We start from the raw sequence: 26,621 nt of genomic DNA on the forward strand, positions 1-26,621 counted from the left end.
CTCGAGACCAACATAAACAAATGTGTTTCATTTATTTATGCTGTGACTGTTTGACTTCAGGCTGCGACACTTCGATTTTATGAAGAATTATTTTGTGTTAAATCCACCTACGTGAGTCAGAATGYGGGAAGATTAATAAAGGAAATTTTAGCCAGTATCAGAGCTATAGGGATCTTTGGCCCAATGACCAATCATTCACCAGTGTCTCTGGTTCCAAGGGATCGTGAGGCTCTGTTATATACAGTATATTAGTGGTAAAATTTGCTTTAAAAATGACTTGCATAAAATCATGTTTTAAGAAATGACTTATTTGTGACAAAATAAAAGGTTGAGTTGATTGTGGGCTGACCGCTTCCAAATAACTTCAATGTCCTGGATTTGTTGACACAAGTGAAAGCTATTAGTTTAATGAACATATTGTTACTGTTCACCACCAAGTGTAGTGTGTCTGCTATAGTCGTATAAGCAGTTAAATATTGTCACTTTATAGGTTCATTTTTAAAAAGGACACATTTGCTAGTTACAAGATGTAAGAATAAGGTCTTTCATAGAAATTTTGCTAAAGAAAACTTGTACTTGTAGTTTATTTTTCCCTCCTACTTTTTCAATTTTCTGTTTTTTTTTTTTCTCACTCCGTAAACTCTTTTTTTTTTCCCCAACACGCCACAACTGGACATAAGGTCAGGACTTTCATGTGTGAAGATGATTTTTAATGTTCTTTGACCATCTCAATTGATTCCAGACATTGTTATTTTGGAATTTAGCTGTGCCTTCAGGAGTGAAAGAAAAATCTATAAAMCTGGAGCCATGACTTTTTAAAAACACTCCAGTGTCCAATCTTTGTACAGTTTAGCAAACTGAAGCCTGTTTTCTTATTTAATTTACTGTACTTACAGATGAGTTCTAATTAAAAAAAAGGCTGCTAAGTTCCAATAATTTGATTCGAAATCACCGTGTGTGGAAACATGTTGGTAAATTTTATTCTCATGTTTGTGAGGAAAAAAAATGTTATTCTGGTTTTATACTCTGAGCTGTAATTGATAAACATCCTGTGAGATGATCGAGTAATTGAATGGAGATTGTACCCTTTCTCACAGAAGACCAAATCCAAACATTAATAAGAGYATTTTTCTTCTAAGTGAGAGTTTTAATGACTTTCAGTCTGGAAGTAAAAGGGTGGCAGCAAAGGTCAACAGTGAGACCAGCCGTGTTGTATGCTTTGAAGACTGTTGCACTGACAAAAAGACAGGAGACGGAACTAAAAGTGGCAGAAATTAAGATATGTTTCTACTTGAGAAGGACAAGGTTGGATAAGATTAGGAATGAGAACACCAGAGATACCACACAGGCTGAAGGACAGGGAGATAAAGTTAGAGAGGTCTGACTGAGATGGTTTCGACATGTCCAAAGGAGGGACGGGGGTATATTAGTAGGATACTAGACTCACTAATATCTCTAATTTAGAGATGCAGCTGAGCTGCCATGAAAGACACGATAGCAAAATAGGATGGATGGATATATATATAATTTATATTTATACATTATATATATATATATATATATATATATAGTGTTTATAATATATATATAGTGTTTATAAAAAAAAGAGCCTTTTGCTTCACAATCTGTCCATGTTGTCTTAAAGTGTAGATTTAGATTATATAAAACCAAATGTAAAGAAGCCTTGAGATTAAACTGGTTAACAAACATGTTAGGACACTGTTCAAACAAAAAAAAGCGGAGTCACATGAGGAAATGAATGTTATCAACATGTGGTTTGCTGGAATGTACCACTTTCCTGAGACTGAAGGGGGGTTAGAAGTGTTTATTTTGTTCGTGTGGGTGTTTTACTCATAGTTTAGCAAATGTAGATAAATTAGTGAATAGTCAAAAAAAACATGCTAGCGAACTGTTTGTCATTGTTGCATTTAAATCAATTTTAAGGGAAACTTTCTCCTTAGCATAGTGGTTCAGTCTGGAGTCACGCGGTTAAACAAAAGTAACTTCCGCAATTACCTAAGATAAAAACAACAAGCCAAACTGTCCAACATTAGTCTTTCAAAATGGGACACTTTACTCTTCTTATTTTGGCAGCTTTTCTCTCCTTCACGTCCACACAGTTTGTACCACCGGTAAGCGACACTTCGGCTAGTTGTTTACTTGTTTACTGACAAGCACCGTGAGTTACAGTGTGATACAYGTCTGCAGTTTGGTTGTTTACAGCTTTATGTGTCATCTTATTGCAGTATACAGAAGACTGTCGGACAGRCATGTACCCACCGAAAGGTCCCACGTAAGTATCAGAAATACTGGAAGATAAATTAGCCCAGTTACTGATGTGGCTTCCACTTAGCTCTGCTGAATTCACTGTCTCCTGTAAATAACATTATTCACCTWTAGATCAGCGCATTAGCAGGAATGACATCTACCGGTATATACWTCCTCAAAGATGCAAAACGTGTTCGGACTCTTTTTGAGTGGTTATTGTACTTTGTAACTAGTGCTAACTAGTCTTTTGTAACTAGTTAGTTGCAGTAAAATAGGATGATGTCCAAAAATGTTCAGTTTTCAGTTTGTCCGTGGTGAACACAAACTCCTCCATCAGTTTTTGCATCTGTGTACTTTAAAACTATCTTTTTAAATGCATCAAAAATTTATATGATGAGTAATAATAATAAATATTTTAAAATGTAAACTAAGAACATTATTAATCACAGTTTTGTACTCTTTTGTGCCGCCAACATTACATTAGAAACAAACAAAATATATTGATCATTATTGGCAAGGAACTGTTAAACATTTGTTTGCCATCTATAGATGAAGTTGCAGATTGCAACCATCTCCTTGTTCACCCCTTTGTTTTCCAAAYAGGCCATAAAAATACATGTGGAATACAAAATAGGTTTGTAAAGAATGGCTGTTTTTAATTGGACTTTTTGTCATGTACCTTTTTAATGTTGTTTTTTGTAATTAATCAGTCCTCTTAGTCTGTCAGAAGCTGCATTAAGGCGATGTAATAACCACATTTTCAGCATTTTGAACACCAATTAGTGACCACCCTCGTAATAATGAAGTTTTTTTTTTTCATCAAAACACAATTTGCTGCTTGACTTAAAAGAGCCGAGTTATTGCTGTTGAAATAAAGTCGTTTCAGTGTAAAATAATATTGTGAATGATGCATGTGTTTACCAGGTTCAAAGGAGACGTCAGTTGGTACACAGTCAACCTCGACTTACCTCCCAGCAAGAGATGGACGGCTGTGATCTCAGAGAAAAAGCAAGAGGTAAGTGGACTGCAAAGTTCCTGAAGATAACAGGTTCTAAGCCTGGCGTTAATGTCACTCGCCGTGTCCTTGTTTTCAGCTGGCCACTATGATTCAAGCCATCAAAGACTTGGCAGATGCTTTTGTGCCCAGTGGACGGCTGATAGAGCTGGTTGACCTCACGTTGGTGAGTGTCATTTCCTCCCCCCACCTGTAGGTGCTTTTCTTCTGCTGTGATGAAAGGTTTGATGATTGCGGCATTCATTACGCTTTACAGCCTTTAATGGTCGACACGCTCCCAAATCCGTTCCGTGACGAGATCAAAGGAATTGCTGAAGTTTCAGGAGCTCCTTTAGGTAAAAAATAAAGCACTAATAAATTATTTTCTATTTAAATAAAAAAGCACCCAACTAACCTCCATTTTGTTTTTATTCTAGGTGAAGTAGTCTTATTTAATATCTTCTATGAGGTGTTCACGGTGTGCACATCTGTTGTTGCAGAGGATGAGAAAGGTGGGTCCATGATGCAGATTTGTTAATAACTTACAAAGAAAAAAAACTAAGTAGTAAAATGTTTTGGGGCTGTTAACAGGGAACCTCCTGCATGGAAGGAATTTAGATTTTGGACTATTTTTAGGGTAAGAGCATCAAAGCGTTTATGCTTTACAAGTTTAAGTGGAGTCTTGGCACATATTGGTGTAAGAACTTGTTCCTCTTTGCAGCTGGGATGTGAAAAACAAGTCATGGACCATCAGCGAGAAGCTGAAGCCTCTCGTGGTCAACCTCGACTTCAAAAGAAACAACCAGACGGTTTTTAAATCCACGAACTTTGCTGGCTACGTTGGCATGCTCACCGGCATCAAGCCTGTAAGTGCTTCAAGTGAYGTGAACTCAGGAGTCCTGCAATTTTTGATGTAAAATATAAATCTATATAAAAGCATTTTTTTGCCTCTCTGCCAGTTTATCTTCACCCTGACGATGAACGAGCGCTTCAGCCTCGACGGTGGATACATCGGTGAGTWATCAACAGATTTTCTCAGGCTTCACGCCTTAAACCCAAAAGCATTGCTGGTTTGTTGGGATGTTGACCTGTTTTACATGCAGGAATCATGGAGTGGATCTTGGGAAAAAGAGATGGGATGTGGATGAGCTTTCTCACTCGATCTGTCCTAGAAAACGCAACCAGGTAATATTTTATTGTCATTTGTGACATTTTGAGTCACTTTTTTTCTTCACTTCATATTTTTTACTCTCCTCAGTTAAAAAATAGTGCACTTCATTTTAAAGCATAAAACAATATTAGACGGTGGTAAATTCTTACAGCAATAAAAAGCAATGAGTGTAATTCGTTAATCGTAACAAATTAAAATCAATGATTTGAGTGTAAAGCATGACTTGAAAGTTGAAGCTGAATATGTTTCTGAMACTGAGTTTTATATCTTGTCCCACTAGCTATGAGGAAGCCAAACAGAAGCTGGCYCAGACTAAGATGCTCGCTCCAGCTTACTTCATCCTGGGAGGAAACCAAACAGGGCAGGGCTGCATCATCACCAGGTCCAGACTGCTCAGCATTGATGTCTTGGAGTGAGTACTCATCAGCTTTGACACATAAACTGAACTTAATACAGATTTTATGTTGAAAGAGGTCAGTCACGAGTCTTTATGATGCACTTATCTTGTGAAACTCTTTCCCAAYTGGGAACTGTTGACATCGTTAATTTCAGATCACCGGATTGACATTTCAYAACCATGTTTCTGTAAGGCTGCCGGTCACATTTTGAGGTTTTTGTCTGACTTCCTGTACTCAGGATCGACGTGAGACGGGGCCGCTGGTATGTCCTGGAGACAAACTATGATCACTGGGAAGACCCTTTTTTCCTGGATGATCGGAGGACTCCCGCCATGAAGTGCATGAACCAGACCACCCAGGCAGTGAGTGCTGGCGCTGGTCCTGAAATGGACTCAAATTCTCTCTGAATAAACTCCTTTTAGTTTGAAGTCCAAGTCTGCCTGAAGTTCATGTTTTAATAAAAGGTTATAACGCTGTTTGATCCGTCACTTTTCCCCCCTCAGAACATCTCTGTGAAAACACTGTATGATGTGCTGTCAACCAAACCAGTGTTAAACAAGGTGAGACTTTTCAGGACCGTTTGTATTTAATGTAACAAGAACCTGATTTGACTTATATTCAAAGATCCTTGTTTTACTGTCCTTTCAGCTGACCACATACACGACTGTMATGAAAGTGTCGGAGGGCAAACTGGAGTCGTATATCCGGGACTGTCCAAACCCGTGCATGCCTTGGTGATCCTCCCAACACCAGCTCCTRATCTGTCTGAAAAATGCTTAAAGGTTGACTCATCTTGGTGCAAAATGTCAAGCTTTTAAGTGCTTCCCCATCCACTACTGACCTGAACCGTTGTTTGTAACACTGGTGTCGTTTTCACATTTAAAGATACAGTTCAAATCTTTAGAAGTGGGGTTCTGTGCAAAAAGGTATAAACAATATGTTACCTGTTGTACATAGCTCTTTGAGTGACCTCAGCTTGAAGAAAGTTTAATTCTGACCTGATTTATGCACTAATGGCTAGTCCAAGTAGGGCCGAGAAACAAAACGAGTTTCTGCTTTGAAATAACTTCAGTTTATGCAAATAGTTTATTACCCTTTGCATTGTGATTTCATGCAACATACTTATGTTGAATTCATTAGTAACCTGCTAGCTCTAACACTTTCAATGCAACCTGAGTCACTTCTAGCAGAAATAACATTTCTGCTAAAATACCATTAAAATGAGACATTGATGGAAAAGTAAAAGTGTATAAAATGACATTTACATGGTGTACATATAATTCCCAAAACTGACTGTTTTACGATGGTAGCAACTGACCACAGTCTGGCTCTGCTCAGACTAGCCATTAGCTCAACAGAAGTAAGTCTTCATAAAGCTATCTAGTTAAGATTATTACTTTACATTTACACAGAACACTTCAGATTTAAGGAGATTTAAGGGAAATTGGAACCAAAACCTGTAAATATTTTCCTGTTCTTTAACTGTAACTTTATTTGTATAATGTGAACAGTTTAGTAATTATCCTTGGAGATTTCAGTAAGTGCAAAACATTGCTTTGTTATCAGCTTCCTGCAAATCTAGCACTTTAAGTGCAAAGTTTAAATAATTCCTGATAATGACAAATATACCTCAATGCTGACCACTTTTTAAATCGTTAATAAAATAAGCCAAAGCATTTTTGTTTCTCAGTTTTTTTAATCACAAGTTTTACATGTTGAGCTACCTGTGTTTAATTCAGATGTGATTTTCATAAAGCTGGGATTGAGTTTGTCTCAAATCATTTGGTTTTATTATAATAAGACAAAAGCAGAAAAGAATACAATTCAAAACTGAGAATAAGGATTTTTTTTTTTGTTTTAAAGAAAAACTACCCGMTTTCAGAAGCAGCTAAGAACAGTCCTATTAGACCTTTTCTCTACATATTTACAGGAACCGTAGCTCTTCTGTCCTCTTGGCTGAACATTCATCTTTCTSTAAGCTCTTTATAATTATAAATCCAAATGGAGAAAGATGAACAACAATGGAGGCCAGGCAAAGACAAAATATTTAAAGAAAAAAAATGATTACGTTGAACTAATCCTACAACTAAGAACTAACAAAGGCAGATTAAATGGAGGGATTTAGTTCTCCACATATTTCAAACAAAGACTTATCTGTTGATCAGCAGCAGGAGATGACATCAGGAAATCACATTAAACATTAATGAATAAAAATGAACTTTAAATGTTGACATCCATGTGACCATTGTGTAACTTTGCTCCTATGAGTCAACAGAACAGGAATAAACTATTTTAAAACTAAAACAAACAAAGCGAGTAAATCTTACTAAAACAGTAGTTTGAAACATCTCTGCATCATTCTTTAAATGTTCTCAGAGCTGTTGGTTTCTGGAAAAAAGAAAAGAACAAACCCATTAACTGTTGGAAGGTGTTCCGACAGCTGGAAACTGTAATCTTCAAAAGGGGGGAGGAAACAAAAATGTAATTGGTACCTGGTTCCTTCAGTGCCTGAGCACTTCCCACCAGCCCAGTCACCAGTTCAGTGTTCCCATTAAGGATCTCCACAGAGAGGTTATTATTCTGCTGCTCCTCCACTATTCTCTTCTGGAGCTCCTCCTAATGTTAAAGACATCACACTTCACTGTAACATACAGATTATTTTTTCTTCCTTTTAACTCATCTTTAAAAGTWAGATAAACAGATTTTTTCCCATTTTTTTTTCTTTTTAAAAACACACCTCGCACATGACTGTAAGCTGCAGCGGCAAGTCATCCACCTTGACAAAGTCGTCCTCGTCCGACTTTTGGCTCGTGTTACCTGACCCCATCTCCTTAATAAACATAATTATAACTGCGATATTAAGATTTGATAATYACACATCAAAGGAAGGGTAAGCACAAAAAATACTATCTGCACTTACATCCACATTGACAAGGACAGGTGAGTCTGTGTTGGGACTACCAGTGTCTGTTGAGTCCTTGGGGACATCCTGACCTGGATAAAYGACAGATTCTCCCTCTGAGGGAGCAGCAGCCCCAACTTTACTCTCCTCCTCAGGAATCTGGTTCTCCACATCTGTGTGTTCCTCCACTGTGGAATCCAGATTCTGAGCTGATGTGTTGACTTCTGCAAGACAATTAAAAACAAATTCTAAAAAGTAATAATTAGTCCAAAAAGGATTCTTAGAAAACAAAATTTAACATGCTGGCTGAGCTACATGAACTTAGCAGGACTCACCATTGTTGTTCTCAGAGGAGTTCTGTTCAGGTTTTACCTCCTGAGTTTCACAGCTGGTTGTGCCCTGGAACAGTTGGGTCAAACAAGAAAAAAAGGTGCTGAGTAAGACCAGACAGGACAGTGRCATGGAAATAAACAGAACCGTCTCATTTTGGCTGACCGTGGTGCTGAGCTCCTGCTCTACTTGTCCATCAGCAGACACCTGCAAGGATGTTTGGACGTCTACAGGTCCGGCTTCAAACTCTTCGATTTCCTCCTCCTCGTTCTCATCCTCACCGCTGCCGTAGTTCGTCAGAGCCTGAGTCTCTGCTTTGGACAGATCTGCGAGCAACAAAAAACTATTTATGGAGGGGTCAGAGTTTGTTGTGATTTAATGTAAATAATCAAATACTTGACACATTCAGATTATCAAGTTATGATATATAATCTGCTGTATTTCCAAGTGGCCAGTCAAAAGGAAGCAAGTTTGTAGTTTTAACCAAATAAATCCTTTGAACTAAAAAGTTGCACTTTTTCCCTCTAAAGCACATTCCAATTGATTTATCTTATTTTAAATTTGGCTTAAAGAAAACCATGTCATGATGTTGTGTACCCCTGACAACTACGGCTGTGCCTCAAGTTTACAGCAGATTATTTTAGATTATTTCAAGTAGCGATGTGAAAAGKGTCTTCAGATCTAATTGAAAGCCTGAGTCAGATTAGAGCTTTTTATAAGCAACATTTGCAGTCAGCTCCTTTATTTTGTTTTCCTTAAAATAAATAAGATTCACTTACTGATAGACAAATGCACTCCCTGTCTGTGCCCTTCGTCTTCCTCCTCCTCCTCCTCAGCTTCACTGCTCTTGTTGCTCTTCAGACCTGCCTGCAGGTAGTGCTGCTGGAGGGAAGAGTCTCCTTCCTTCTCCGCCTCATCTTGGTCCTAGAGGAAGTGATAAAAGATGATGAGAAACATTAATAAAGAACATGTGAACTTTGTTTTAAGAGCCATAAATTATTTCTTTATCAGGATTAAAAATACTCGCCTTATCTTCATCAGCGTACGCTGAAGAAACGGGCTTATCAGCACCTACATCTGCAGTCTCCTAAATGAAGAAATCAGCTCATATTTAGACAAATTCACATCTCACTGTGACAAAATTTATTAAAGGGAATTTACAAAAAATGACTCACATCAAGAAAATTTTTTGTTTTATTGGATTTTTCATCCATTTTCTTATTTTTGTGTTTTGCAGTCAGAGCGGTGCTGCTGCTGTCCAAATCCTGCATGAGCTTAAAGAAGGCCAGTTCGTTGAAAAGGATCTCTGAAATCTCTACCAGCAGGTCCTCCCCGCAGTCCTTCAACGTGCGGCCTGCAAATTTACTGAGAGATTCCTGGAAGAAGAGGAAAAGTAACATTGTAGAAAGACCGGTTTTTAAAATCACCTGCTTCCAACTTGTACTGCTGCTCCTACCTGCAGAATACCTCCCAGCTGYTTGTGGAAAAAGCGGACAAACTCTTTGCCCTCATCATTTCGYTGGGTCAGAGTAAGCACCATGTGCCGCACAGATGTCAGCAGCTGATGTGAACACACCTCATTCATGTTCTCCTGATCACATCAAAAAGATAAATAAAAAACTGTCTGAGTCAACTTTCTTTTACATGTTTACAAAATATATCTTTACTACAGACTGACTACTAAAGAAGACGATTCATTTTTGAACATGGTGGACTAAACTGAGCTCCTGAGTTTAAAAAGTTCAGTTCTCTCTGTTAGTTTTCCTACCTTCAGAAAGGGAATGACTTCTGTCATGATGGCTTTGATCTGACGATCTAACTGTTGGGTGTCAATCTGAGGGCAGTGCACATCTSCAGCTGTGGCTCCTTCCAACACAAATAATGTCATTTTGCACAAAAAATAATAAATGCAATATACTTAGCAGACATAAAAAGGGTAAAAAGAGGCTGCCAAAGGTCTGCACATGTACACAAACAGCATCATGTGATCGTGTACCTTCCTCTGGTTCAGCGGGGTTAGCAGAAGCACGCTCAGCGTTTGAAACGTCAGAACTGTTCACACCTGCAGCGCTGCTGTTGCAGAGGTTAAACTCAGCTTTAAGCTTCATGCGCTCATACTCCCTAATCCTCGCCAGAGCTTTGTCTAAATGAATCACCGTGTTGCCTGTCAGATCACCACAGAAAGAAGAGCAAGGACAGGATATGAAGAGTTCAATCAATGAGACAAGACAGCAGTATAATGGATATTAACACACCCAGGTTTACATTACAGGATCTAATACACCAGGTCTCACTCTTCCCAAAAAGGATGGTGACAGTATTTTGCAGCATTAAACTAAAAGCTGGTTGATTTATCAGAATAAGCCTTGAAAAGCCCCATTGAAGGAAGTAAGACGTATCAATGCAGTAAGCCAAGCCCTTTAGTTGGACACAGAAGGTATGAAAAAACAAAGAACACCATAAACTGGTTTCAATGATCAGTAAAACATGCTTTAACTCTACCCAGATCATCATTGGCAAAAGGTTCCAGGTTGGAGRAAGTTGACATGTTACTGTCATTATCCACCGAATCGGCATCATCCTTCCTCTTTAAGCCCTGCGCGTGCCTCAAGTTCTTCTCCACCACCTCCTGAAAGAGAAGAATGCTAGCTTTGAGTTTCACACGCAGAGACTAGGTTTGAAGTTTGCCCCTGATTGACCTGAGAAGATTATAGATGGTTTAACCCACAGTTTTGGTGGATTTCAAATGTTCAACATGAAAAATGAGACATCTTAGCCTTCGTTCTTGAACAAAGACAAATTTTCACAGACAAAAAGACCTGGCTCCCAATTAGTCCAACTCTAGGGACCTTAGAGCTGAACAAAGAACACATGTCTAATCTAGCAACAGAGACATGAAGGGATGAGGGTCATTTGTTTTTAGACAGGCTTCTGAGGTTTTGCTGGCAAGTTAAATTCAAAGACAAGGAGGAGGGAAAATTAAAAATGAGAAAAGAAAGAGACATGGGAGGATGGCAAGAGACAAGGAAAGAGAGAGAGGTGAAAGAAGGCAAGGCTTAGCAAAAAGCTAATGAAAAATGTATTTAGATGTGGAAAAGAAAAGACATAAAAACAAGGGCGAGGATGACTGAGGGGACTGAAAGAGACCTCAGAACAGACTTTGTTATGAAGATGAAGGGGATGCACAAAACAAGACAAAGGGTTGGGGGGGGTATCAAAATGCTAGACTGGAAGGAAGACTTACTTCATCGCTGGTGATCAGACTCTGGCTGGGTGTCAGCTCAGACTGAGAGCCTGCTGTCCACACAGCAGGGCCAAGAKGGGGCAACTGGTCCTCTGCTGCACTCTTCACTGCCAGGTGCTTAGTCACCAAGTCCTGACAGGAACACATTCGAGAATCAACAAATTTAGGAAGCTCTTGAAATAAAGTTGTAACTTTTAGATGAAGGTGAAAAATAAAATAGAAAAACAAAAAATATATATATCGTACACGTGACAGGAAATTTAGCAGCCTTATTGCATGTGGAAAGAAGCTGTTTGACATTCTGGTCATGCCTGTTTCAGTGGAGCAGTATCTGCTTCCAGATGGCAGGAGATTAACCAGCAGTGTGAGACAGATCTCTCACAATACACAAGTAACGCACCATAACTATCAGCTGATCTTTTCTATTGAGTACTCTATCTTCATCTCAGCTCATTATAAGATTATTCTAGTTTGGACTCAAGCATTAGATTATATCACACTCAGTTACTCCAGAAATGCACATGTATTACAGCTATCTGCTCAAAAATCAAATAATTTTTCTAAATATAAAAAAAATCACATAATCGCAATCAACTGATTATTTTAAGATTTAATCAATTTAATAGGACTTTTGAAACTTAAAGATATGAAATAATTAAAACATTCAAAAGAATCAGTCTTTAAACTGGCCCTGAGATGGGCCTATGTCCTGTCCAGGGTGTCCCCCACCCCTCGCAAAGTGACTGCTGGACATGGGCACCAGTGACCTTTATGACCCTGAAAAGAATGAGTACGTTAAGATTATGGATGGATGGGCAGTCTTTAAACTCACCTGCAGGCAAAACAAAGCTCGCTGACGTAAATAGTCCGTRTTGAGGAGCTGCAGCTCGTGGAAGAGCTCGATGAGGAAGTGGGGCCTCGACTCATTCTGGGAAATCAAAGTCGCCACCTCAGAGTAAATGGTCTCCCTCAGAGCTTCGAAGAGTGAGAAGTCACTGCTTGCATCTACAGGGTCAGGATTTCACATGAGATTTATCAGTGAAAAAACAACAACACATAAGATGGTAAGTAAAATACGCTTGTTCCAGAGGGAAAGACTTGGTTAGGGTTTAGATGAGTTTGATGAAATGGTTAAAAAAATGAAATAATAAAAGATCTGCATGGTGACTTTACCTGGTGCTTCTGTGCATGCAATTCTGTTAGAGAGGAAGGGTGTTCTCCAAGCATAAGCTGTGAGTAAAATAAATTAAAAGTAACAAATTACCCTAAAATTAAAAAAGAAAATTAAACCTGTAATAATGACAGATGTGTAAAAAAGTATTAAATGAACAAAATAACAGGATGTTGCAAGTTCAGGGGGAAAATGTGTAAAATTATGATAATTAATAAAATTAAAGTATGAATAATTAATGTTTTCACAGAAAAAAAAGATAGAGACTAAAGAAGAMGCTAGATAATGAGCACAATGAATCATACCAGAGGAGAGGTCATTTCTTTTGTTCCCGAGCTTGGCCTTGCTGTCCAGTTTTTCTTGAGTCAGTTTGTCCAGCAGTCTCTGATTCTGATCTCTGTGATGAGACGATGCCGCCCTCTGCTGGATAAAGTCTGCAGTGCTGCTGACACTGTCACTCTCATGACCTTAAAAGAAGAATAAAATAAACTAGAAAAAGGTTTTCCTATGAAGAAACAAATGAAATGTTGTCTTTGCTGGAAGTTGCTCATGAATATGCTTCATTAGAAAGCTCTGAAATGCTGAAATTTAGACGTATTGTTGTGAAATGCTSTCAGAAGTCATTATTGGACAAGTTTAAAGCGTCCCATAAAATTTGTTGCAGACAGAGTTGAAGAACATATTCTTAAATAAACTTTTAATGTTTAATAATTTATGAAACTAATGTTCCTGGATTCACCATYTTGAGATCATTTGATTATCCCTCTTCCTATCTGGCAACAGGATTCATGTAAATGTGTTTTAATTATGTTGATTCACCACAATTTAATAAAAACTGAAAAAGCAGACCATTCTCATGTAAAAAGGGCTAAAGTGAGTCTGTTAATTCCAGTCTCATACCTTCACTGTTCTTGCTGTGCCCTTTGTTCCTCCTGCGTCTGTTCTTGGGCGTTTTGCTCCGTGAGGCCAGGTTGGCTTGTGCAGAGGCCTTCCTTCCCATCTTAAAAGCCTTCGTGATCGTAGTTGGATCCACAGGGTCAGGGATGCTGCTGAAGCTTTCCTGTGACTCCTTGTCGAACTCTCGCAGTCTTGAGTGAAGTTTGGCAAAAGTGGGGGAGGAAGAGGGAGACTCTTGAAGTTCAGTTTTAGATGTGTGATGCCGTGTTATATTCTTCATGTAGGATGTGTTAAGTTGGGCAGCCGGTCTATTGTAGTAAAAGGAGAAAATAGACATTAACAACCATGTTTAAATTAGAAATCAAATGTATTCCAAGAAAAACACAACCCACCCCCTTTCTTTTCCATACCGTCTTTCAGCTGAAGTGTTAAGAGGAGAGCGCTGCAGTGGTGGAGGGAAAATCATGTAGTCTGATTTAACTGAGGCGGTGGGATCCAGCTGAAGCTTCTGATGCTCAGGAGTAGCTGGGCCGACTGCACCTTGAGGAAATTCACTCATGCCAGCAGGAAATGATGGATACAAGTTAAAGCCTTTAAAATGAAAGAGGAAAAAACGATTCATTAACTTAACTTATGTTGTTAATGCTCCATAAAAACTTAGAAAATCATGATAGAATGTCAGACAGTTCGTTAGAACTGTCATTTTAAGAAGTAAGCATTTTAAAACCATAAAGATCACTGCAAAATACTACATTAAAATAATAAATCATTTAAAATATTTAATTTTTTATTAATTCTAAACATATTTTTATACCTTGAAACGATGGATTTATTCATTGCTTTTAGAAGGATAAATCAAAGACCTAATCAATATGCGTATCATACCAGGAGGGAATGGAGGTGATGAAGTATTTGTTGTGTTTATAGCTGAATGATGCAAAGTAGAGGAGAAGGGGTGAAAGAGTCCAGGGGAAGCTGAGGGGCCGGGGCTGGAGTCCTGTCCTGAGCCCTGCTTCTGTGTCTGCCAACCGACTGCTGACGACTGTTGCTGCTGGCTAACGAGGTCGTTCAGGACCTGCTTTAGTCTGAAAGAAATGTTACAGACAGTGGTGGGCTGTAACTAAGTACAAGTACTACTCCACTAAATTTTACATTAAGTATCTGTACTTTCTACTCCACTACATTTCTGTAATGCGTTGAATTACAAATTACATTCATGTCACATCGCATTGCGTTTTTTTTAAGTTATCAGTGGCAAGTGGGAGAATTGCTGTAATTGGTCCATTGAACCACTGCAAAGCAGGAAAGTACCATTAGACCCTCCTTCAAAAAAAGCGGAGCAATTCTGCATCACCTGCTGGAGCAGCAGCACGCCCACAGTGGATTCCACAGCAGAGAAAATGCGCCACTCATGGCCTTATTTATTCAAGTTAACTGGTTCAAAAAAATGACTTGTTAAGATTTATTAAAGGATGCTGGTTGTGAATTTACAGCTTCTGTAGCTGTTGTCACAATCTGTGACGATGCACAGWATCACAGGTCAGAGTGTGAACRGTGTCACAGAGGGGAAACACAAAAACATGCATTACCTGCAGCATTGTTCACTAAAACCATTGATGTATTAAAAATATACATACACATACAGTAGACACACTTCATGATATTGTAGACCATTATGGAATACATTAACAAAGTCCTTTTACTTTTAATACTTCAAGTATTTTTAAAAGCAAGTACTTACTTACTTTTACTCAAGTAAAAATGTTAATGTGGTAATTTTACTTTTACTAGAGTACATTTCTGTCTGTTTATTTGTACTTTTACTTAAGTACAGTGTTTGAGTACTTTCTCCCCCACTGGTTACAGACTGAAGAAATATTTTAAACAAGCTTTTTACCTTTGCACATTGTTCTGCTGCCAAGTCAGCTGAGTATAGCACTGGTTGAGCTGGTGCATGACCAGCTGGACTTGTGGTGACGACAGGTTGTTGGGTAAAACGCTGTACTGGCCAGTCAGCAGAGTCTGCAACATGTATGATAGAGTCTGTGGAAGAACAAAAAATTAATTTATGAAAGAGCAGAACTCTAAGTCAACGTGATTCTTATGAGTACAAGTGGAGTTTTTTTTGTTATTATTTCTYTGTTTAGTGCACAAACCTGCTGATCCTGCAGGAGTGTCTGACACATGCTGGTACTGAAGTCCAGCTGTCTCTGTAGCTGGTTGATCTGCTCCTGCCAGTGATGTGTGCCGTCAACAGAAGAGAACTCAAAGGGCCAGCACAGGTTCTCTTGTCGACGTATACCTCCGGTCTGGCTGGCAGACTGATTCAAACTTCTGGACTGCTGCTTCATCTTGGTCTTGTTATGAAGATGCCCATCATCCTCACCTGAGAAGGCTGCTGGAGGCTTCAGATTGCTGAAGGCACACACACACAAACACACAAATTAATTTGGAAAACTGTGTCAGATATATGTCAGAAATATGAGGTTCCATCCGTTCATATTCTAGTCGGACCTTCCTTGATTCTTCCTGTCGCTGTAGGAGCACTGGTTCATGCTCGGTGAGAAGACATGAATGTCATCATCAGAGCTGCTTTCTGTACACTCTTCCTGATCCTCATCCTCCTCTGCACATATTTCTGAGCGATACTCATCCTCTTCCTCATTTTCATCGTCATCATCAAGATGGCCTGAACTGGAACCCCAGGTGGCCATTGTTCTAAAAAAAGAATGAAAGAAAGCAGAAATATTGTTACTGTAAGTAGGTAGAACATGATAAACGTTACATGATAAATGAACTGAGAAATGATGAGTCCTCCCACACATTAAGAACCAACAATATTGTCATTGTTCATCCTTAAAGTATCTTAAAATAAACTGGAATCCAAAAACAGCTGAGACAGGCTTGTTGAGCAACATGCCCTTTACCTCTCATCTCTGTTGACAGGCTGGGAGTTTGCAGCAGTCTCGTCTTGGTCTTCAACCTGACAGGGCGAGTCGAAGAGACCGCTCTGTCTCTGGTGCTCAGCCATCAATAACTCCAGGTGCTTTCTGCGCTGTCTCAGATCCTCTCGCAAAATCTGTCGCCGACGCATCTCTGACCAAAGCTGCTGGCGAGTAAAAACAAAGAGAGGATTGGTTGAATGCTGCAGTTTCAAAAAGGGTTCAGCTTGGTTGGATAAAAGTGAGAAAAATGTGGAAGAGGAGGACGTGCTGGGTGGAAGTTGGGATGYTTCACCTCATTATCAGGGACAGAAGAAGAGGCCGCCTCTGGGGCAGTTGGTTTTAGGACRGCTAAGTTGGTTTTGGGTCCAGAGGATGAAGAAGGCTGGACAGTAGCTGGACTGGAAACTGCAACTGAAACCTTTCTCAGCAAACCCTTCTGACTAACTGTGCTGGGCACAGATGACTGCAAAAGACACCAAATAACAGTGTGTTTGAACAGAAATCAAAGTCTGAAATAAAAGCCTTTTTCTAAACTGTTTATTATTAGGGTCATTGTTTAACTGTAGAAAACATACCAGTTGTGTTGGTCACTCAAGTGTTTACAGATGTTAACTGTGTGTAAACAAAGTGGTCAAGTACCTGAAGATCAGGACAAGCCCACTGCAAGTCCTGGATCTTGCCTTGGATGTCCATGAGTCTCTGACGTTCTTGGTGGAGCTGCTTGAGCTCCTGCTTCTGCTGATGCAGTTTTTCCTCGTACAGCTTCTCCCTGTCAGAAAAACAGAACAGCTCTGATGCAATAAAAATAACCAAATAAAACAGCAACAACAACAAAATACAAAATAAACAAAAAAGATATAATTTTATCCTATTGGCTTGTCTTTTCTATTTTAAACCCACCTGGCCTTGCTGGAGAGGGCGAGATCTCTGGGACTCTGTTTAGACCCAGTTCCCAACGCACCAGATGTAGGAGCTCTGGTGTTGTTTGGCTGCTGGTGTAAAACTTCATCCTCGTTTGCTGTTGTTCCATCTGTGTCGTCACTCTGTTAACAGACAGACTGATTCAGATTTTTTTTACGAAGTTCATAGATATATACAGTATATTTAATGCAGGAACAAAAATATTTAAAATGAACTATAGATTTCTGCTTTTGCAGATTCACTTTGGTTGTTAGTTTCTGTCAATGATTTCTGAGGCCTGGGTCCAACATGCTGGTAAGTTTGGCTTTTATAGATCACAGATTAAGTACGTGTGAATTCTCTGCTCACACTAAAAWATTAACTGGCGCTCATCCTAAATGCAAGTTCTTTGTTCTGTCCAGTAAAACTTCAAAATAAAGTTTGTGAAGACACTTTGTTGTCCTGTTAGTTATGTCCTTGGTTTTAACATAAAAAGAAAACCGGTCACTTTAAACATTTGTGCATTTGAAAACTCACTGCTTCCTTTAATGAGCAGTTTAAAGGCCCCCACATACTCGGGCGTATTTTGCTCTGCGCAGGTCTGTGTGGACTCGAAGCGGCCGTCCGCCGGACTGGTCCACACAGAGATCAATTTTTTACGTCCACGTCTGCAGTGTCGCACAATAAACTGCCCGGCGAGTTCACGTCAAACTGTTTTGGATGCGACACCAAGTAGATAAAGTTGAGAATTGGTGTCATTTGTGGACAAAATGGAGTCAAAATTTGAAGAGCGCCTCATGGAGGAGATTAGAAAATATGATGCATCAATGAAGGAAACTAAAGACTTTCAGCGAGCAACAAATTTGGAGGAGGAAATAGATCAGATCCTGGGTAAGTAGTTTTTCTTATGTTGGTTTAAACCTAAAATGCAAACTATTTTATTATTATTATTAAGTTTATTTGATAGGGACAGACACACAACAACATAGACAGACTGAAAAAAAACCAGCAGTCCCATGCCTGTATCACGGTGCTTATAGCGTGAGCTAATTTGCAGCACTTGTCCCTTGATGGACTCTTAAACAGTCTATCTAAAATGTGCCTAAAATGTATTAAAAAWTTTTTTTGAGTAATTTCTTCCTCCTCGTCCTTGACACCATGACTGAAATATGAAAAATTAAAGAATTTGTTAAGCAGTCAGTACGCTCGAGTATGACGTCTCAAACGTCTGCGGACAATATGCGTGGAGACCGCGCGGCTCACAGACCRCWCACAGTACGCCCGAGTATGTGGGAGCCTTTAGTCTCATGAATTGGCTGAAAATCTTTTATACGTGAATGAATTCAGTACAAATGTTGTCTTCACTGACAACAAACAAACATGGTTCCCAACCCTGGTCCTCAAATACCCCTATCCAGCATGTTTTACTTGTTTCCCTGCTATTCAGCAGGTCTTCAGAAGATTGTTAATCACTCATTCATTCAAACCAGGTGTGTCAAATCAGGGAAACATCTAAAAATCACTGCTTTAAATGTTGACCAACACCTCAAGAGCTTCTCTGAGCTTGAGACATTTTCAAAATATAATATTGACTCAGTTTTATGTTTTTAGTGCCTCTGGAAGCAATTGTTTCTTTGCCATTTATTTGTAAATAATAAATCAGATAACATGTATTAAAGCAGTGATTCTCAACCCTGGTCCTCAAGGACTCCTTTCCTGGATGTTTAGATGTTTCCCTGATCTGACACACCTGGTTTGAATGAATGAGTGATTAACAATCTTCTGAAGACCTGCTGAATAGCAGGAAAACAAGTAAAACATGTTGGACAGGAGTACTTGAGGACAGGGTTGGGAACCACAGCATGATGAGACCATAACCATGCATTTTCTTTGCTGTACTGAAATGAAAACATTAAATGACCCTAAAACAGGGAAACACTCCAACAGAAGTACTGTAGTCCACTTCACCTGAACCATGGCCACCAGCTCCTGTAGCTGCCAGAGTTTCTGCTTCGCTGTCTGCCGACGACTCTTTGGAGCAAAATCGGCATCATTACCAAAACTGCTCCGCTGACTGGACTCCGATGCACTGTCCGGAACCACAGCCCGTGCTCCTTCGTTGTTACCAATACAATCTTCATCCTCATCTTCATCCTTTACCTGATCATAAGGGATGTCTCTGTTGTACTGACAATCTAGATGAGATGAGAGGAAATCTCAAATATCACATGCTGCATTTGAAAATGTGCCTAMGTTTTACACGACTCTGTGCTCCTAAAAAATGTTCCTGCATTTATTCAATCTGAATAAATTGATCTGTCTCCATGTGGTGCATGAGCGAACCTATCGGCGTGGTGATGTTGAGGCTGCGGAGGTTGGCTGCTGTCCGGTTGTTGATCTCACACTCTGTGTTGAGTCTGCCGTCACGGTTGTTAGTTCTGCTACTCCTGACAACAAGCCCATTGGTCAGGCTGTTCAGGTCTGCCCAGTTCCTGCTGCGTGGTGGGTTTCTGAGGACATATGGTGCAGTTTGTTACTGGTAGGTTCAACCAACAGAAATACACAACGAAATCGAGAAGTAAAACTAAAACACTGAACGCTACATTGGAGTAATTTATTGTTATCTGATTAATCCCTTTGTGAAATTTTATTCAATTAACAAATGAATCAGTAAAAAGTTTCTACATTTAACTAATCTTTTCTTTATTTACACACCCACCTGATGTTGGTTATAGGTTGACGACTCTCCTGCTCAGWGTCAAACATGGTTTCAAACATAGATCCATCCTCCGTTTGGTCTTCCTCATCATCGTCAACCTCCTCTTTCACATTCTCATTGACTGCATCCACCATCATGTCAGACGTCTGCTCATAGTACTGAACCAGTTCTCTCAGCTCATTCAGACGCTTATGCACCTCTTTTAGCTTCCTGTGGGAATAAGGTGAAAAAAATGTGAATGTACACTGGCAACACTATACCATCCTCACTCTATTCAATACGTTGACAGTGATATCTGACCTGCCTATGCTATTGTTCTGAACTGTCTGTATGAACGTACCTAAGCTTGTCAGAGGATCTGGGGTCCTCCTCCTGCTGTTGTTGAGTGAGTAAAGGTTGGAAAGATGTGGAAGCCAATGCCCCGTTAGAGCAGAGAGCAGATGGACAATCTGAGGATCCTTCTATACTTGAACTGCACTGTACTGACAAGCTGCGACCTGAAAATACACAAACAATTCATCAACACTTTTGTAGGGAAAGAAGTCATCTTATTGTTGCAAAGAAAGGTGAGCTTTAAAAYGCTCATACATGAACTATTATTCAGTGTCTGGTCTCTGAGTGAATGCAGCTCTTGTAGAATTTTGTCCATCGTTTGCTTTTTGTCTTGGAGTTCTTGCAGCTTGGTGAGTTTGGCACTGGCAGTAGATGCACCAGGGTCCAAGTCAGTGTGCGGGCCAGAAGCAGAGTGAAGGACCGGCCGGTGTTGAGGTGGACCAACAGCCTGGGGAGTCCTAGACCAGCCCACTTCTCTGGAGAGGGAAAGACTCTGTGCCTGGCGACGATTATCTGGCACAGCTTTAGTCTGCAGGAGACATGGCTTGTCAAAAGGTTGTTCAAGATGTTTAGATTTATCAGATTTCTCTGCATAAATATTATGGCATACTGGTGTGAACTTTACTGTATGATACCCTTATTACTTATTAAAAAGTGCAGCACATACATCAATGCACAGTTTAGGTTATAATTTCCTACATGACATAATGGATACTGTGGCAACATGGTTGTATTTTTTTGTTTGATTGTTTGTTTGTTTGTTTGTTTTACTGTACCTGAGAATCATGTAGCTGGTTGTGAAAACGTTGGATTAAATCATTTAACTCATCATTCAGCTCTGATGTGATGCTTAGGCCTGAAACACTGCCAGTGGTTTCTGTGACAACTAGAATACAAAACAAAGTTTAAAAATYAAATGGGAAGTCATTGTTGTGTAATGTATTATGATGGGAAATATAAACAAATATCTGAAAACTGTTGGCTCTGCCCTTTAGATGTTTACTAAATAAATTCCAAATTCGTCAAAGAATGCATACTCTTTTTTCCTCCACTTTACAGATGAATAGACGAGATACCTTAACTCTACACAGAACTAATCTGCACTCAATGTGAAAGTGTACATCAGTACATGTGTCTCACCGGTGTCTTCAATCACAGCGAGTGCCTGTTCTGCACTGCGCTGCATAGCCATGAGGGCTTCTTGTTGGCCCTGCAGGGCCCTGAGCTGTTCTTGCTGTTCCAGCATCTTCTTCAACAGCTCGTGCTGCTTACGCAGATTCTCCAATTCTTCTCTCTGGTCAGCACGCACAGCTTCTGGCCTGTCAGCCTACAAACGCATACCCACATATCAGTACAAACACAGAGACAACGAAAATCTGCATCAGCAGTAAACTCTTCTTCTCAGCAAGAATACCATGCCATGAATAAGTAAGACTAATATGAATAATACAGGGTGTATTATGTCTACACAAAGGGAAGAAAGCAACTAAATGTATTGAAGCATACAGAAAAAAAAAAAGTTTATGCAAAATGTCCTCACTGTTGTGTTTGAAGTGTCTAAAGGTCGAACCTCTACATTAAGAGAAGCGCTCTCTGCCAGTGAACTCAAGCCAATAGCAGAGTCCAGTCCAACATCGCCATCATTCTCCTGAGCCTATAAAAACAGTCACACAAAAAATAAGAAAAACACTGGTGCGTACTCCTAAAGGTGCTGAACTAGACATTGCCTATATGCGTCAAGGCAGAAAAATAATAGGAATCTAAAAAAAATGTTCAGATATAAAAAGTCAGTCAAAATTAGTAGACAACAAACAGAAACCAGCAGATAAAGGAGGCATGTCCCAGTTTAAACACGAACATGATCCAGCTGCTGACGTGCTTCAGGCCACAGAAAAAAACAACAATTAAAAATGTATGTATGGCAGGATGCCACTCTTTAACACGGGTTCTGTTTCATCAATAAATTAACCAAGAGGAATCCTTTACATGCGGTACATTCATTGAAATCATTTGTTTAACATCTGAAAAGCAGAAAAAAGTTCAACAAAAGCAAAATCTTAATGATAAAACTAAAAAAAGAACAAACAAACTTACAAGCATTTTCTGCAAGAAATGTAAATAGGACTTCTCCTGCTCTTTGAGGTGCTCGATGAGAAGAGAAAGGCGCTCCACGTTGGCTGGCACGTCATTCTTTTCCACCAGATCATCCCTCATGGACCTGGCCTTACTGATGTAGTCCCGAATCTGTAACAGCTTGCTCACCACCTGAGGCCGCACAGACAGAGAGAAGGGTCGGTGGTGTAGGGGTGTGTTAAGAGAAATAGAGGAGACAAGAAAACACAAGACAGAAAGGTAAGTGAGCATCTGTAGTGATGGTTCAGACTAGGCTACACAAGGGCAGAAAGAGGGTTGGACACAAAACTCACTGGGCACCATGGTGGCGTATTTATAAACTGGCCTACATAGAGCCTGGTTTCAGCTGCACCAGCTCTCCCTCACTTTCATCCTAGTTTTTTTAAGCAATTTGGAAATTTTCCTTTTGCCACTATTACATACATTATAGAAAATGAACTTGTAGAAATTAAATGCAATACATGATAAGTATCTCTTAAAACATTAAGATGCATAAAATAGACATTTTACATCCGCACCATTTTGAGCAAATCAGCACTTGTGCATTGGYGAATTTATTAATCAAAAGAACAGGATATAGAGCGGTAAAAACAGGAGCTGGCTTTGACATTGGTAACCTCATGTTACCTGGCTGCTGTCTAATCTCGGCTCTCGTCTCCCCTGCTCTCTCTGCAATAAGGGACCTCTCTCTGCAGCACCTCGGCCGAGTCTGGGAGACTCCTTAGCAGGAACCACGGGGGTCAGTGAAACCCTGAGTCCTGGGCTCTGCTTCTTGATTTCCTTGGTGGTAGCTGGGGTGGTTGGGGCAGAGGCTGAGGGATGGAGCAGCTCTTTGCTTTTGTTAGTGTTTACATGTAGAGGCAGGTAGTTGTGGGGCTTCTTGTTCACTCCAGCTAACTGCCGCTGGTTGTTGGCGGCTGTGACGCGGCCCTGGGAGTCGCTGCCGATGCTCCTCTGRATGTAACAAAMAAAGAGATACAAGTAGGAAAAAATTTTAAYTAAATTTCAGAAGTCTGTAAACCAGTTTTTGGTCATTCTCTTTTACAAACTGTAAAGGAGCGTGGATGTCCTGGTTCATGTTTCAGGTGCCCTATTTTTTTCAGTTTAATGGATTAAATAWACAAATTCATGTATTAGGAACACATTTTTAATGCTCGAACATCAAAACCTAATAAAAACAGACAAATACATGCATAGAAAACTATTACAGGTAAGTATTAGAGGCTCCTTAATATGCCATTACTTTTACAGTAATATATATATATATAAACTTTGATGTAATAATTGTGTTTTAAAAGGATCTTACTCCCAACACCATCCTGATAAAAGAGAAAGAAAACTACCTTAATGATGTGTGGCAAACCTTGTGCTCCAAGGACTACAAAAAATGCTACCTTCTCTGGCGTTATTTTTCATGTTGTTTCTTTGTTCTGCAATATTTTAGGGCAGAAAAGCACCATGTGGACATTTAAAGCCAATTGAACCAAAGYGCAAAGTGAGATTTGGCAGCAATATTTCCAACAGAGAAAATGCATTGCATTGAGATATTTATGATATTATTGAGTGAAGCAACAAAAACTATGCTAAGTATTTTTAGAACCCAATATTTTAGTCTTCTTTATTTTACTGAACCCTGGCTCCTAGTCCACTGCTCAGCCAGGTTAAATGTTTGTCATCTGAGCAGTGACATGACAGAATTAGTGCTACTACTGTAAWGATGCAMGCCTGAAGCCTTCCAAGCCAGTAAAGGAATGTGCAGCAGGCAACACCACATTTTTCACATTAGAAACCTGTTCATACATATTTCCACCTTGGAATACTTGCTCTAACTAGTAACACTTGCTTGACCAAGGAAAAAGTTAGTTGTATTGCAAAGAATGTTAGTGGCAATAAAATTGATTTCTCTTCACAAGCTGATAACCACCAGAAGCCACAAGCGAGTAGGGTTTAGCTATCAATCAATTAGACGTTTACTGTTTGGTAAGAGACAAATCAACAGCATAATGATCACATTTAGGCAACTACAATTACGTTTACCTCATCCAGATCTGTAAAATTTATCCTCTGACGGATCTTGTCAAGCTCAGCCTGATCTGGGACGGACATCTGAGTAGTGTATTTGATGTGGGAGAAAGAATGAGGAGYGCGTGCTTTTCTGCGGCCCGCTCCCGGTGTGGACTCTGGCAAAATATCGTTAGTCAGACGACTCTCCACCACTGCAGCAGTCAGCTTTTTCTTGTTCTTCTCTGAAGATCGGTTGGCTTTTTTCTGCTGTACACCCCAATCCTAATCAAAAACACAAACGAGTGACATTAGTTGTTATGCTGGTTTGACTTCCAAACATTAGAAGGCATTTCCCCCTACTTTTACATAGAAAAGGTAATATACAACATATAGCATCAATTCACTCTGGCAGGAGCTAGAACAAAACAACTATGTGTCATATGAGCTTAAAAATCTTGGCTTAAATTAAAATGTTGCGTTAACGCTTACATTATATGAAACAAATCATGCGACCACGTTTTATTTTCTGTCAAGTCCTTACCATATTGTTCAGCCTATCTTCCAGACTGCCATTGGTCACAGTCCAGTTGTGCAGCTCTTCAGCAGTGTCATCTAAAGGAGTGCCTCCGGTTGCCATGTCACCCACTTGCTTCTTGCTGAAATTCACAACAAAATGTACGCAGGTCACCAAACTGAAAACAGGAAACTGAAGTCCATTCACACGAAAAAAAAAAAAATAAAGAAGCGACAAGGTGATTAGTTCACCACAGAATATAAATAATTCAATTAAACACAATATGGAAATGCGTAGTTTCTGGTAACTTTAACTAAGCTAGCCTAATGTGTCCCAAATATCTCTGACTGTTGCAGCTAATGTTAACTAACAATGCTAACAAATGCGCCAGCTCGTCTTACTCACAAAATGTTATCCTCGGCCTTTAATTTACGAACAGCTCCCAACATAATATCACTAATGCCGCATTTTTGGGCGTTAAGGTTGTGACTAGTCCGTGTTAGCTGCCCTTTGTTTTGTGGCCCGCTCGGAAACCCGGGGAAAGATGTAAACCTGCACGAACCGACTGCGCGAGGACGGACTAGCATGCACGAGCTCAACGAAGTCCGTCAAGAAGCTGTAGCTGCTGCCGAGGGGGAAAAAAAGCGAAATCAGCAGTGGCCGCTCTTGTGGTTAGCTCGAACTATAACCACCACTGAAAAAAAAAAAAAAAAAAAACGCATTATTCTTGGTGAACTTCACTGGCAAATCATTTGTGACCTGTTTTACGACCAACACTCGCCATGGCAACACACTCCATTCACTGCACGGTTCCTTAAAAATGCTAACACGTCTCTTCAAGTGGACAAGCTTGACTCTTTAGAGGCTAATAATCTAATAGCGTAATATAATTTGTTTACAACTGACCCAACTTAAAGTGTATAAGATATACAGGTGATGGAAAACAGCATTTTGTAGCATTTGCAAAGATGAGCTTTAAAGTGAAAAAGATTGTTTACCTCGCGAAGTGACTGTTCGCATACCAAAAGAGCTAACAAGTTAATGCAACGCAGGTGTATGGCAAACCGAATTACCATTTATTTGTTAGACAGGATAGTCAAAACATACTGTACATGATTAGGTCATTATCAGAAAGAACATTTCAGCTAAACAGAATGCTGTTTACAGAATATATCATTGAGGTATTTTAGCTTTCAGCTTCAAAATTTTAATTTATTTATTTAAAAGGACTGTACGTTAATCAGTATTTTAGTACTAAAATGCACCAAAATCACCACAGCAGCTCGATTGCATTTGTTGTCCTGATCATCGTCCATTGAACTGAGCATGGCTTATTCACAAATACACCTATCCAATCTGGACACTAAGAAAACTACTAAATGCAATGAAAACTTTTCTTTTTAGATATCTATTATCTTATTTTTACCTGTCCTAAATTTTGTTTTGGAATAAAAACAACACCCAATATATCCTGATGCATCTCAGTAATCCAGGTTAAAAAAAAATCAAAAAGAAAAAAATTGTACAGGTCTTCTGGACACCCAATATAATGTTAAAACTGACAACAGGGACATCCAACATACACATTATGACTTACTAAAAAATAATTTAAGACATCACATCAGTAATTATAATAATGACCAGTGACAATAGTTACACATAGGGACTATGTCTCTCGGCTGGCCTGGGAACGCCTTG

At 39.5% G+C, this 26,621-nt stretch overlaps 2 protein-coding genes across 11 annotated transcripts; one reads left to right on the top strand and one right to left on the bottom strand.

Annotated features, from left to right (window-relative positions):
* Nucleotides 1-1,811: 1,811 nt before the first annotated feature.
* On the top strand, nucleotides 1,812-6,628 carry asah1b (N-acylsphingosine amidohydrolase (acid ceramidase) 1b). The gene is made up of 14 exons (XM_014020203.1): nucleotides 1,812-2,132; nucleotides 2,247-2,293; nucleotides 3,193-3,283; nucleotides 3,363-3,449; nucleotides 3,540-3,618; nucleotides 3,700-3,774; nucleotides 3,854-3,899; nucleotides 3,984-4,128; nucleotides 4,222-4,276; nucleotides 4,366-4,447; nucleotides 4,714-4,845; nucleotides 5,070-5,193; nucleotides 5,335-5,391; nucleotides 5,480-6,628. The coding sequence occupies exons 1-14, from the start codon at nucleotides 2,064-2,066 to the stop codon at nucleotides 5,567-5,569; spliced, it is 1,179 nt and encodes a 392-aa protein (XP_013875657.1). The 5' UTR covers nucleotides 1,812-2,063; the 3' UTR covers nucleotides 5,570-6,628.
* On the bottom strand, nucleotides 6,599-25,940 carry pcm1 (pericentriolar material 1). Of its 10 annotated transcripts, none has more exons than XM_014020201.1 (40): nucleotides 25,922-25,940; nucleotides 24,951-25,065; nucleotides 24,443-24,691; nucleotides 23,033-23,359; nucleotides 22,367-22,537; nucleotides 21,813-21,926; nucleotides 21,413-21,599; nucleotides 21,049-21,158; nucleotides 20,528-20,801; nucleotides 20,280-20,436; nucleotides 19,940-20,149; nucleotides 19,564-19,730; nucleotides 19,189-19,415; nucleotides 17,221-17,363; nucleotides 16,960-17,089; nucleotides 16,613-16,783; nucleotides 16,303-16,484; nucleotides 15,890-16,093; nucleotides 15,532-15,790; nucleotides 15,273-15,418; nucleotides 14,261-14,460; nucleotides 13,768-13,966; nucleotides 13,379-13,683; nucleotides 12,784-12,945; nucleotides 12,481-12,537; nucleotides 12,140-12,312; nucleotides 11,308-11,439; nucleotides 10,566-10,692; nucleotides 10,060-10,227; nucleotides 9,832-9,929; nucleotides 9,520-9,654; nucleotides 9,239-9,439; nucleotides 9,091-9,150; nucleotides 8,843-8,987; nucleotides 8,229-8,389; nucleotides 8,069-8,132; nucleotides 7,752-7,981; nucleotides 7,569-7,661; nucleotides 7,324-7,447; nucleotides 6,599-7,219 (listed from the first exon to the last, which is right to left on the bottom strand). In XM_014020201.1, exons 2-40 carry the CDS (start codon nucleotides 25,044-25,046, stop codon nucleotides 7,194-7,196), a joined length of 6,384 nt encoding a protein of 2,127 aa, XP_013875655.1. In that variant the 5' UTR covers nucleotides 25,047-25,065; nucleotides 25,922-25,940; the 3' UTR covers nucleotides 6,599-7,193. The 10 variants fall into 10 exon arrangements, with proteins under 10 accessions (XP_013875655.1, XP_013875654.1, XP_013875651.1 ...); XM_014020200.1 differs by lacking the exon at nucleotides 25,922-25,940 and adding an exon at nucleotides 25,486-25,654; XM_014020197.1 differs by lacking the exon at nucleotides 25,922-25,940 and adding an exon at nucleotides 25,329-25,461 and having other exon boundaries at nucleotides 21,843-21,926.
* Between the last annotated feature and the right edge of the window lie 681 nt (nucleotides 25,941-26,621).

The sequence above is a fragment of the Austrofundulus limnaeus genome, unplaced genomic scaffold, assembly GCF_001266775.1.
Source record: "Austrofundulus limnaeus strain Quisiro unplaced genomic scaffold, Austrofundulus_limnaeus-1.0 Scaffold244, whole genome shotgun sequence".
NCBI classification, from domain to species: Eukaryota; Metazoa; Chordata; class Actinopteri; order Cyprinodontiformes; family Rivulidae; genus Austrofundulus; species Austrofundulus limnaeus.